The sequence below is a fragment of the Equus asinus genome, chromosome 1, assembly GCF_041296235.1.
Source record: "Equus asinus isolate D_3611 breed Donkey chromosome 1, EquAss-T2T_v2, whole genome shotgun sequence".
NCBI classification, from domain to species: Eukaryota; Metazoa; Chordata; class Mammalia; order Perissodactyla; family Equidae; genus Equus; species Equus asinus.
In genome coordinates, this window is record NC_091790.1 from 131,855,846 (window position 1) to 131,869,611 (window position 13,766).

The window sequence follows — 13,766 nt, forward strand, 5'->3', positions numbered from 1 at the left end:
AAGAACTTAAGAGGAGAAAAATAATCTTACTTACCTAAATGTTTATCTTTTATTTTGCTCTTTCTCCTTTGGACTGAACAACTTCCTTTAGCATTTTTTAAGAGCAGGTTTGTTGACAATGAGTTCTCTTAGTTTTCCTCCATTTGAGGTCTTTATTTTGACTTCCTTCTTGCAGTGTATTTTCACCAGATAAAGAATTATGAGTTAAAAGTTTTTTATTTCAGCACTTACAAGTGTTCTACAACTATGTGTTCTGGCTTCCACTGATTCTGATGAGATATCTGCAGTCATTCAAATTGTTGTTCCCTTATACTTTATGTGTTTTCAAAATTGTTTCTTTGTCTTTGGTTTTCTGAAGTTTGATTGTAATATGCCTAGGCCTGGTATACTTTGAAATTGTTCTATTTGCTGTTCACTGAGCTTCTTGAATCTGTAATTTTATGCTTGAAAATTTTCTGCTATTATTTTGTTAAAATTTTTTTCCTCACCATTGTCTCTCTTTTTCTACAACTCTAATAAAACTGTCAGACTTTTGAATATTGATTATAGCTATATAGATTATAGCTAGGTAATTGCTTGGTCTCTGAGGCTCTGTTCATTTCTTTTCCAGTTTTTTTTTTTCTCTCTGTTCTTCTAATTGAAGATTTCTATGTATCTGTTGTCAAGTTCACTGACAATTTGTTCTGTCATCTTTGTTCTGATATTAAGCCCAACCAATGAATTCTGTATTTCAAATTGTATATTTTTCAGTTCTACTATTTCCATTTGATTCTTTTTTGTAGTTTGTTTTTCTGTTGATAACTTTTATCTTTCCATTCATTTTAAGTGTGTTTACCTTCACTTTAAAGTCTTTTTCTGATAATTCCAACATCAGGAACATCAGCCACAATCAGTTGGCATCTGATTGTCTTTTTCCCTCAAGAATTGATCATGTTTTCCTGGTTCTTAATATATCAGATAATTTTTTACTGCATACTAAACATTGTAAATGTTATGTTGTGTAGACCCCACACCTGTTACGCTTCTCTGGAGAATGCTGATTTTGTTGTTGTTGTTGCTGTCATTGCTTCAGCAGACAGTCATCCAGTTTTTTCAAACTATCAGTTCTGTCTCAGTTTCTGTTGGTGGCAGTTCTAATTTGTTTTAGTTTTCAAAGACTTCTATACAGCTTTCTGTTTGTTCTGCACATGCATCACTTACAGGTTAGTTCAAAACTTGGGCAGTGGTTTAAATCTTAGTTCCATTTTCAAAGCCCTTGCTGTGCTGCTTTGGGTCTCTCCTTAGCATATGCAGCATAGAGTTTATCATTGGAGATTAAGCCTGGCACTTAATGTGAGTTTATACAGGAAATTTAGGATCATCTTCTCCAGCTTGCTGCTCTCTATGTTTTCCCCTTCACTCTCCAGCCTGCAATGGCCCTTCCTAGTCCCTCGGGTCAGAAATGCGTGGTTTCTCAACTTTAGCTGCCTGTGGCACCTTTACAACTGCAGTTTCATAACTGGGGCCCACCCTCAGGGCAAAACTGTAAGAGAAAAGAAAGAAGAAATAATACCAGGTTTCCCTTTGTACTCTTTGGACTGCAGGAGCCTCTCTTCTGGTTCCTTCTAGCCACAAAGACAGAGTTTGTTTAGGAATTTTAGCCACTGGCTCCACTGTTGCTGCCAACTTCGTGACTAGAGGTCCATCCTTTACTCAGCGTTGCAAGCGAAAAGGAGAGGGGAAATGTGAAACTTGGCCCTGTAAAGATAGCCTCTCAAAGTTTTGATTTCCCTCCTCAATATGCCTGCTTTTGTTTACTTTTCAGTTTGCAGATAGTTGCTTAAGTATTTCATCCAGAGTTTTTAGTTTTAATTAGTAGGATTTATTGACCATATTGGATGTATTTCATCTTGACTGGAATTGACAACTAATAAATTTTTTAATAATTCCTTTTTCAGTTTATCACAAAGGTTTTGCTGAATAAGAGCTTAAAAATAACTTACGTAACTATTTTTAGATTGTTTCATTAAGTGTACTTTTCCTTATTGGTTGATTTATTTTTGTGAAGACAAAAACAGTTATAGCTAGAATCCAAGGTACTTATCTGTATTGTATAAGTGAACTTGTATTACTAAGTTCCATATCAATGGTTAAGTTCTTTAATTCTTGAATGATTATTGTTTCCTTTCATTTTTTTGGTTGAGTTGATTTTAAAAAAGCAAGTTTCGCTCTTTTTCTCCCCCACAAAACTACGGTAATCACCCTTCTTTTATGTAGTTCTTTTCCTCTATGATTTTTTTGTCTTGAGGATAGAGAGCAATTGTAGTTGGTGTTTCACTGTACTTTCAAACCCAGTGTTTTCACTACACCTATTTTTTTTTTTGTAGGGGAAAAGAGTAGGTATTGGTACACAGAAAGCAAGAAGTAAGTATTTTGATATCCTTAAATTATGTGGTTAGTTTACTTTTAGAAAACAGAACAAATCATATAAAAATCTTCTAAAAAATATGTAAACAGCCCTTTAAATGACTTCCTTAGTAGTTCTTAGCCATTTTTAGAACATAGACCCCTGTGGCAGTCTGGCGAAGCCTATAGACCCTTTCTCAGAGTAATGTTTTTAAACACATTTTTTAAAAAATCATTGTTACTAAGAAAATCAAATACGTTAGAATTCAGTTATCAGAATATATTTGATAATGAAATAGTGATATACTTGCTTTTATTACCCATTAAAAACAAGTTCTAGCAGTGATTCTAATTCCTCTTGTAGTTTTGAAGTGATAGGCGTAAGTGATGGTTTGAGATATCTGTAATAACTGATATGATGTGAAAATATCTGTTTCACTTGATATCAAAATTACAGGCACTGCTAATACTACTGTAATCCTGTTGCTTATATACAAAATTAAAGGAAATGTTAAATTTCAGTTAGAGGTTCGTGAAAAGAAAAGTTGAATTTTTTTTCCTGTCCAGCTCATGATTCTCCTGAATTCTATTCATAGATCCTTTGGAGGTCCATTCAGTTTACAAATCTCAGAATATAGACAGAGTTTCTGTTATGTTGGAAATGGGATGATATTGTAAAATACCTCCCTTGAGGCTTAAAACTTTGAATTGAAAAGAAATAGATAATGTATACGTAGTTGGGGTTTTTTTTAGCTAGAGCAGTTTTGTTTACAAAAAAAGAAATGCTGCATTTGTATCTAATATCATGTTTTGTATATTCTCAAGCAGGTAGACTCAAAAAGCCTTTTGTAAAAGTTGAAGATATGGGCCAGTAAGTATCTAAGTTCAATCTGTATGATTTAAATACATTATTAAAGGAGAAAATCTAATTAAGCTATCTTCATTAATACTGTTAGGTCTCTTTATATTAGATTTATATTAATATGCATGTAGGACAAATTACAGAAAGTAGTATTAATTAATTTGTGTTCATGAACTGAATTTAGTTTTAGTATGTTGAAATATCTAGTTTAGAGCAGTCATGAGATCAACTCATTTTTTTAGTTTTTCAGATAACCATTCTCTGGCTTAATGCAGTACCATATGGTTTAGAACTACTACTTAAAGATTGCTTCTACATTTGTGAAAAGGAAATTATTAGGTACTATATGGAAATACAAAATCTGAATATAACATCTAATCTGGTGGTTTTCCTAAACTCACTCAGAAGCATTATAAGATAGTCTTAAGACTGCAAATATAAGTGAATTAATTTCACCTGGAAAAGTTAGATTACTTTCTTTGACTTTCCAGTTACTCATTTAGACATGTGTGGTATAATTCTCTTGGATACTTTACTAAGGTGACAAACATGTACTTAATGCTTCTTTTTGTGAAATGTGTTACTATGGGGGAAAAAATGCAATTCAAAATTAGGCCTAGAGAAGGCACTAGTAAGTGGAAAGACATCCCATGTTCATGGATTGGAAGACTTCATATTGTTAAGATGTCGGGGCCAGCCCAGTGGCACAGCGGTTAAGTTCACACGTTCTGCTTCTCAGCAACACAGGGTTCACTGGTTTTGATCCCGGGTACGGACATGGCACCGCTTAGCACGCCATGCTGTGGTAGGTGTCCCACATATAAAGTAGAGGAAGATGGGCCAGTCTTCTTCCGCAAAAAGAGGACGATTGGCAGCAGTTAGCTCAGGGCTAATCTTCCCCCCCCCCAAAAAAAAAGTCAGTACTACCCAAAGTGATCTACAGATTCAGTGCAGTCCCTACCAAAATCCCAATGACTTTTTCTGCAGAAAGAGAAAAATCCATCCTAAAATTCATATGGAATCTCAAGGGAACCTGAACATAGAAAACAATCTTGAAAAGGAAGAACAAAGTTAGAGGTCTACACTTCCTGATTTCAAAACTTAGTACAAAGCTGCAATAATCAAAATAGTTTGGTACTGACATAAAGACAAGTGTATAGACCAGTGCAATAGAATAAAGAACCTAGAAATAAATTTTTACATGTACAGTCAGAAGATTGTTGACAAAGATGCCAAGATCATTGAGTGGGGAAAGGACAGTCTTTTCAACAAATAGTATTGAAATACAATGGAATATTATTCAACCTTGAAAAGGAATGCAATTCTGGGGCCAGCCCTGTGGCCAAGTGGTTAAGTTTGCACGCTCCACTTCAGCGGCCCAGGGTTTTGCTGGTTCAAATCCTGAGTGCAGACACAGCACCGCTCATCAGGCCCTGCTGAGGTGGTGTCCCACATATCACAACCAGAGGCACTCACAATTGGAATATACAACCTTGCACTGGGGGACCTTGGAGAGAAGAAGAAGAAACAAAAAAGATCGGTAACAGATATTAGCTCAGGTGCCAATCCTTTACCAAAAAAAAAGTGACATTCTGACACATGCTACAACATGGATGAACCTCGAGGACATTATGCGAAGTGAAATAAGGAAAATACTGCATGATTCCACTTAATGAAGTACCTAGAGTAGTCAAATTCATAGAGACAGAAAGTACCATCATGGTTGCTGCAGTCTGGTGGGAAAGGGAGAATGGGGAGTTACTATTTAGTGGGTACAGAGTTTCAGTTTTGCAAGATGAAAAGAGTTCTGGAGATGGACAGAGTCAATAGTTGTAAAACGTGAATGTACTTAATGCGACTGAACTGTACACTTACAAATGGTTAAGATAGTAAATTTTATGTGTATTTTACCACAATTAAAAAAAAAAGTTTTTTTGTATGTTAAAATAAATTAGGTTTAGAAATTAGGAAGGAAAGCCTAACTGGTTTCTGTTGTTTCTTTCAGAGTCCAGATGAATTACCTGATTTTGAAATATAAGACTACAAACATGATTTCTTTCATCATAAAGAATCTCATGTATTTGTCTTTTTATTCTTTTAGACTGTATAGGCCATTTTATCTTCAGCTGACCAATATGCCTTTCATAAATTATTCTGTTCAGAAGCCCTCCAGTCCATTTGATGTAGATAAGCCATCTAGCATCCAAAAGCAAACTCAGGTTAAACTAAGGTTGGTTTAAACTTCAAGTAATTTTTTATCTTTTAAACATTTAAAATACAGTCATGTATCACTTAATGACAGGGATATGTTATAAGAAATGTGTCTTTAGGTGATTTTGTTATTGTGCAAACATCATAGAGTATACTTACACACAGCTAGATGGTATAGCTTAGTACATACCTATGCTTTATGGTACTAATCTTATGGGAGCACCATCATGTATGTGGTCCTCATTGACCAAAACCTTCTTATGTGGCTCATGACTGTAATTCATTCAGTGCCATTGTGTGTGTATGTATGTGTGTTTCTGATTGCAATTATGGTTTCCCCTCTGTATATTTCTAATCCCCTTTGCTAGATTTGAAGTCTGAATCTCTTTTAAATGTGTCACATTTAGAAACTTTAGATAGATTGGGGGCAGTCTTGAAAATATTTGCAAATAATTTAAATGTGTTGTTTCTCTAGTGATCTGAAATAGTCTCCAGAATAATCATTTCATTCTTAATTTGCTTCTCAATTTCTTAAAAAGAAATATGGTTAAAACTATTTGTTGGGGGCCGGCCCCATGGCCAAGTTCCCCTTCAGTGGCCCAGGGTTTTGCTAGTTCGGATTCTGGGCACGGACATGGCACCACTTGTCAGGCCATGCTGAGGTGGCGTCCCACATGCCACAACTAGAAGGACCCACAACTAAAAATATACAACTATGTACTAGGGGGCTTTGGGGAGAAAAAGGAAAAGTAGAATCTTTAAAATATATATATATACGTATATATATATATATTTGTTGATAGAAATCTCTCTAAATTATAGTAGATCCTGTTTGATAGGTGCGGACTATGAATTTTAAAAATTACTCCTTTTGTTCAGCAGTTAATTCTTTTACCATCTATTTCTATCAGAATCCAAACAGATGGGGATAAATGTGGTGGAATCCCAATTCAACTCCAATTGAAAGAGAAGAAAAAAAAGGGATATTGTGAATGCTGCTTGCAGAAATATGAAGATCTCGAAACTGTAAATGTAATTTTATATTTAGGGGCTTGATATTTCTAAACTATGAATAATATTTGCTATTTGAATTTTAACTTACTTTTCTGATTGTGGCTTACAACTTGATAATTATTAACTAGTGTATATTCTTTTTGGTAGAATTATCCTAAGTTTTAAGAACCCAAAGTGAGAAAATATGTATTGAAAAATCATTTTTATTCATTCATTTCAAAAAATATATATTAAGCACCTGCTATGTACCAATCACTGCTCTGGGTGAACAAAAGACACCAATTCCCTACTCCTGTGAAGATTACATTCTTTGGAGGTTGGGAGAGATAGGTAACCACAGGATAAAAGAGTAACGAACTATAGAGAACATTAGATCAGTGCTATGAGAAAATATAAAGGAGGAATGGGGGAGTTGCTATTATTTAGACTAGAAAAGAAATACCAAACTGATAAGGTGGTATTTGAGTAGAGACCTACGAGAGGTGAGAGAACAAAACTTACAGATGTTGAAAGAAGTGCAAAAGTGCAAAATTAAACTGATTGATGGGATCAGAGCACAGATGATGGTGGCCTTGAACTAAGCAGTGGTTGTAGAAGTGATGTGAGATGGTCAGATTATGGATATAATTTAAAGGTGAGGCCTAGAGGATTTGCCAATGGATTGAATGTTGGGAGTTGAGAGAAGATGAGGAGTCAAGAGTGACTGAGCAATTAAAAGATGGTCATGTAGTTTACTAATGAGAGGACAAGAAGAAAGTGAAGACAATTCTTGGAGAAATAGAAAGAGAGATAGAATAGTTGGAAGGGTATACGGGATGAAGAGGAAGTTTTAACGATGGGAACTGTTAGAGTTTGTAAACTGATTAAAAAAAAAAAAAAGTAAAAGTTATGGATCCCAGCTGCCCAGGTTTGAATCTTGGCTTCCTGTCTGTGTGACCTTAAATGTTAGCTGTTCTTATTTGAGTTAATTTTTAAAATAGTAGATAGATTTGTTTTGGTGCTTGGTTTTGGTAGAAGACGGTGGGAAAGTTAAGGAGAAAGAATAATATTTAAAAATATCTAATTCATAAACTTTCTGTCTTCAGACTCTACATTGAATTTTGATTGTTACATAACCCAAAATATATTAGTGCTTTGTGTCAGCCTTTTGTGTTTTCTTTACATAAGAAAGGAAAAGAATACAGTTAGTTTAAAAGTATTTTTAATTAGAAGCTAAGCTATCAGAAATATTTCCTCTTCCCAAAAGTTATTTTGAAAATTTAAATTACAGATTGGTCCTGAAATTTTACTTTGTGTTGTTGCGATAGAATAATCTAGAATGGATGCTTTCCTTAATATCAGTTTGTGATCCTAATTTGATGCTCATAAAATTTTGGAGCTTAAAAATGACAACCCTGGTTACTGCTTGCCACAAGGAAGGAAGATTAGTGAAAGTAGATATTGGGAATTTAAATTTTAAATTTTTCTGGTTTTTTTTTTCACAATTTTTCATGTATATGCTTCTTAGTCACTAAGCATAAAGAAAATATTCTTTTGTTTTTTGAATCTTAGATTTCACAGTTATTCAGTTCCACCTGTATCAAGGCAATTATTTAACAAATTTGGTTACTGGCAATTAAGCAACAAACAAGGCCAACATATTCCCTATCCTTAAACATCTTACAGTCTGGCAGAGAAGACAGATGTAAAACATGTATTTGCAAGTGGGATGGGTGTCACAAAAGTGCAGTATAAAATGCAATGGTAATAAATAACTAGGATACTTAATGTAGAATGAGGGACATAGAATGCTCAACTGAGAAAGCGACATTTAAATCAAGATTTAAAGGATGAGGGGCCGGCTCCATGGCCGAGTGGTTAAGTTCGTGTGCTCCGCTGCAGCGGCCCAGGGTTCGGATCCTGGGCGCGGACATGGCACCACTCATCAGGCCACGTTGAGGCAGCGTCCCGCATTCCACAACTAGAAGGACCTGCAACTAAGATATACAGCTGTGTACGGGGGGGTTTGGGGAGATAAAGCAGAAAAAAAAAAGATTGGCAACAGTTGTTAGCCCAGGTGCCAATCTTTAAAAAAAAAAAAGATTTAAAGGATGAGTTAGAAGAGCTAGGAGGAGATAGACCAGAGCTACACAAAGGTTGAAAGTTGTTTTTCTTAATTTACTTCAATTAGTAAATTACTTTTCCTTCCAAGAACATGAATAAACTGAGTTTGAACTTACAGTTAATGTTTCTTTTTAAATTTTAATTATTTTTCATTTAACATTACTGGACATACATAATTTGTATGTGGTAAATTTTGCAACTAAAGAGGGAATACATATATATTCCAGGATACTGTGTTTTTTTGTGCCCACTGGAGAATGTAGCTTTTGGAAAAACAATCAGATCATCAAAAGTTAAAATTATATGAAACTAGGGAAACAGAAATGAGGTTGTTCCATAATCATGTTGGTACAGGCTTCTAGATATAATTCTCTGATCAGCTGATAGACAAATGATAGAATTAGCCTGGAGATTCCACCTATTCAAAAGGAACTTTGTTTCCATGTGAGTTTTATCCCGATACTGAACTTGTTTACTTTTGTTCTTGATCATTCTTAAAATTGAGAATAACCTATCTGTACTCTCGGTAGTAAGCACTGGGTATCTGAGATCATTTATTTCCCCATTCTCAAATGTGTTCTTCAATTATGAATCGTTTCTTCTTTTTTTATACTTCACAGCGTTCATTGTATTTCATTTGTTTGTTTTAATCTGCCTTCTAGATTCTTGTTCTGGATTCTTGTATGTTAATTTATAACATTTCGTTCATTTAGTACTTTATAATCCCTACCTCACTTAATGGTAATTGTATGAGGATAAAGTAAGGTAGTAAAGGGAGAAGTGTTTTTGAAAATGTTAGCACACTCTAAATGTTAAATGTTACTGTTGTTTTTCTCCATCTTTAGCTTCATTTTCTGATATAGCTTAATTCGTTTTCAGTTCCATTGAAACCACAAATTAGTACTTAACTTTTCTCACTGAAAAATGGGAGACAGTGAAAACCAAAGAAGTTTTACTGGTTTCTCAGAAGTTACTTTTATTTTACTTCTTAACATCCTTTGGAGTTCTAGTAAAGGATATTTCTGTGGAGGAGTTATTAGGAACCTATTAGGTACATGAAAATGTTAGAAAACCTAAACAAAAGGTATCTGTTGGCTTAAAAATATAATTTTGTGATTTTGTGCTTTTTTTTTTTAGCATCTACTAAGTGAGCAACACAGAAACTTTGCACAGAGTAATCACTATCAAGTTGTTGATGATATCGTATCTAAGTTAGTTTTTGACTTTGTGGAATATGAAAGGGACATGCCTAAAAAGAAAAGGTAATTTCAATCTAAGTTTTAAATTTTACTAGAATACTAAACTTTTATTAAACTAAAAATAAATCCAAGGTTTTCTGTTCTTAGAAGGAATGTATATTCTCAGGATATAAATATGGTTAGGAACTGATTCCTCTCGCCCTCTTCCTCCACTACCCAAACTGCTTACCTTAGATTACTTTTAAGGTCCTCTTAACTTTATAGTCTAGAAGAGGAATTGGCAAATTTTTTCTATAAAGAACCAGATAGTAAATATTTTAGGCTTTGTGAACCATAGGATCTCTCTTGGCAACTACTCAGCTTTGCCATTGTACAATGAAAGCAGCTATAGACAGTATGTAAACGGATGGATGTGGCTGCGTTGCAATAAAACTTTGTTCAGAAAAATGGACAGCAGACTAGCTAGATCTGGCCCATGTGCTATATGTAGTGTGTCACCCCCTGGTCTAGAGCCGAGAAGTTTACCATCTACTCACACTAAAAAAGCTAGAATTTTTAATTAATCTCAAGGAGTTTTAGGAAGCTTTTGTCCACTTACTTCTGTAAGTCTTCTTTATACTTTCACTAAATATTTCTGCTTAAATTCTACTTGCTGATAATATTTACTAAAGGTACTGACAGGACAAGTGTGAATACAGTTCTGTTTGGTGTACAATAACTGCCTGTTGACAAAATGATCCTGGTTAGATTATTGCCATAAATATAAAATAAAAAGAAATGCTTTCATATGGATACACCCTAGAATTGGTGACAACTCAATAGGTTCTGTAGTCCTTATATCTGTTTTTAGACTAATCTTAAGGCATAAAGAACATTAGAAAATATAATACCAAGGTACAGCTTCTCAAAATTAACTAGAAAGTTTTTTGACTGTATCTAGGTAGAACAGCTCCTAAACCTCATATTTCTGTAACATTCGGAATGGTTGTTCATGACTGATTTAGTATGATAATTGAAGAAGAGGCCTATTTCCATCTATTAAAACTATATGGGCTATTGTTTAGAATTCCCTGAAAACTCAATCTGCAGCAGAATTCTAAACTAGTACTTATATATAAACTGGTTGTTTTTTAATCAGTTGTCTTATTATTATGAGCACAATTTTTATCTCTCTGGGCAAGTCACCTAAATATCTCTAGGCATTAAAGGAGAGAGGGTGTTGAAATTGTGTTTTTCCAGTTTTTATCCTCTATTTGTTCAAGAGGACTCAAGTGAAAGTATAAACAAATATAAGAGGACCCATTCTGGTTTTGAAGGAGCAGGCGAACTCTCTATTTCTGTTATCTGTGACATGGGTAACATAAAATATAATTAGTGAGCTGTTAAGTTTCTATTTGTATGTAATTTAGGATTATCTAAAACAAAGTAGCATCCTAAGGATATCCGGAGGCTCCATGAAGAAGAGGAGTTCACGTCAAATATGTGTGTGAAACTTAAGGATTACTAATTTGTCATCTTTAGAAGACAAATTATCTTTATTACCAAGATACCAAGTTTTCAGCTCACTGTGATATTAGATATTTTATACTTAAATACAGTCACGCACTGCATAATGACATTTTGGTCAATGATTGTCCCGTGAGACTAGTACCATATAGCCTAGGTATGTAGTAGGCTATACCATCTAGGTTTGTGTAAGTACATTCTGTGATCACACAATGACCAAATCGGCGAACATCGCATTTCTCAGAATGTATTCCTGTCGTTAAGCAACACGTGACTGTAATAAATAAAAAATATTTCTGCCTTAGGTTTCCCAATAAATACTCATTCTCTACATTGCTAAGTAAAATGAGGAGACAACATTAATGTGAATTAAAGCATAGATGTTATGGAAATTTTCAAGATAATGAAAAAATTAGGAACAGACCCAAGTCCTTTTACTATCTTCTTGGATTTGTATGGTTAAAGTAGTTTCAAACACCAGATTCAAGATACCCATTACCTCTGAAATGAAGGGAAAAATGTGGATGAAAAGAAACTAGAGTTTTCAGCTATATCTGTAAAGCTTTATTACTTTAAAAACATCTAAAGTAAATTTAACTGGATGTTAAGATTTCTATATTTTTGTAATATTTTCTTAAGTTTTGTAAGTAGTTTTAGAAGATTTTTACTAATTTAATTTTTAACTACTCAGTAATTTTGATAGCAATTATTTTAATTTTCTTCTTGTCTTTTTTTCCTATAAAGAATAAAATACAGTGTTGGATCCCTTTCTCCTATTACTCCAAATGTCTTGAAAAAGTCTCAGCCAAAAGAAAAACTAGAATTACAACATATTTCTCAGAAAGACTTCAGGGAAAATAATGTACAGGTGATCGAGCAGAGTTTCTTATATAAAGAAACTAAGGAACTTGAACAAAAGTTTGTGTTTATTTCAGAATGCATCCCCTATCCTTCAAGTGAATTGCGAGGACTTCATGAGAAAACAACTGATAAATGTTCCGTGTTAAATCCAGCCGAGAATGACATAAAAGACAATTTTACACATCTGCCTCTACATAAAAATAAACAGGGATACATTCTTGATGTTTCTGAACAAAAATTAATTATAAATGAAGATGAGTTAGAACTAAAGGTAGATCACTGTCCATTTAAGCTACAGGCATCTATACAAGTTGCTAATTTCAATATGGATAATAGTGCATCTCAACCAAAACAAAAGTCAGATACTGTGCTTTTTCCAGCAAAGGATCTAAAGGAAAAGGACCATCATTCAGTATTTGGTCATGAGTCTGGTCTGTTAGCAATAAACAGTTCACAGGAGCACCTAACAGTTCAGGCAAAGACTGTGTCCCGAAGTCCTCCTGAGGAACCCAGAGAATGTGACATCAAGAATATCGATAGTTTACCTTCTGGTAAAATCCACCGGAAAGTGAAGATATTATTAGGAAGAAATAAGAAAGAAAATCTGGAACCAAACGTGGAATTAGATAAGAAAAGAACTGAATTTCTTATTACACAAGAAGAAAAGAGAATTTGTAGTTCACCAGTACAATCTCTACTAGACTTATTTCAAACTAGTGAAGAGAAGTCAGAATTTTTGGGTTTCACAAGCTACACTGAAAACAGTGGTATATGTGATGTTTTAGATATTTGGGAAGAGGAAAATTCAAATAATCTGTTGTCAGTGTTTTTCTCTTCCCCTTCAACTTCTACATTTACTGGCTTTTAGACTTAAAAAAAAAAACTTTCAGAAGTGATTAAAGATCATATTCTTGAAGTTTTTATAAATATATATAAAATTCTTAGGGTTTTTTTGCCAACTTTGTTTACAGAGCCAAATGTAAATATTAGCAATAAAGGTGACGTTTGCATTTTTCTACAGAATTGCATACTTATTAAATAGAAAAATTGTACAATAAACTTGTGGTTCATCTTACTTTACATATTATGTTCATAATTGTTTTTTAAAAATTATTGTGAATAAGTTTGCTTTGTGTCACAGAAAGTGCTCTCAAGTGAAATTTGAGTATGTCAAAATTTAGCATTATAAATTTAGGCTTTTTCGTTATAGCTATTGTCTGTTAAAATAGATTCCTATAAAAACATGACAGTATTGCTTTTAAAAGCCTAAATTTCATACAGAAAGGAAAAAAACATTAATTTCTGTGTTTGGGTTCTGGAAGTTATTACCAGAAACATTGACACTTCAAGCTGACCTAATTGGACCATGCTACTATGTTGGCACTGGGGAGTTAGGTTATTTGCAGGGGTAAATGGAAGCCATGAAGGAAAAACTTAACCAGGCTCCTGTATGAAATAAAATAATTTCTCCACTGTTTTCCTTTACCTTTGGAAATAACTTCTTCCAATTCAGTATCAGGAAATGAAAGAGAAGGAATAGCATTGAACAGTATAAGTTTTGAAACATGAGAATCACCTTTGATTAGGCACTTGACTCAATAATTTAGAGAAAATTCAATATTAGA

At 33.8% G+C, this 13,766-nt stretch overlaps 1 protein-coding gene across 4 annotated transcripts in view; it reads left to right on the forward strand.

Annotated features, from left to right (window-relative positions):
• The window catches only part of DBF4 (DBF4-CDC7 kinase regulatory subunit), a 30,731-nt gene extending 17,510 nt beyond the window's left edge, over positions 1-13,221 (forward strand). The window contains exons 7-12 of one of the 4 annotated variants that reach the window (XM_070507721.1): positions 2,367-2,403; positions 3,211-3,256; positions 5,349-5,477; positions 6,370-6,490; positions 9,713-9,837; positions 12,025-13,221. In XM_070507721.1, the coding sequence (XP_070363822.1) occupies positions 2,367-2,403; positions 3,211-3,256; positions 5,349-5,477; positions 6,370-6,490; positions 9,713-9,837; positions 12,025-13,009 (1,443 nt within the window). In that variant the 3' untranslated portion in view covers positions 13,010-13,221. The remainder of the gene's footprint in view (positions 1-2,366; positions 2,404-3,210; positions 3,257-5,348; positions 5,478-6,369; positions 6,491-9,712; positions 9,838-12,024) is intronic. The other 3 variants (XM_070507743.1, XM_070507732.1, XM_044767823.2) reach the window with 3 other exon arrangements.
• The last annotated feature ends 545 nt before the right edge of the window (positions 13,222-13,766 follow it).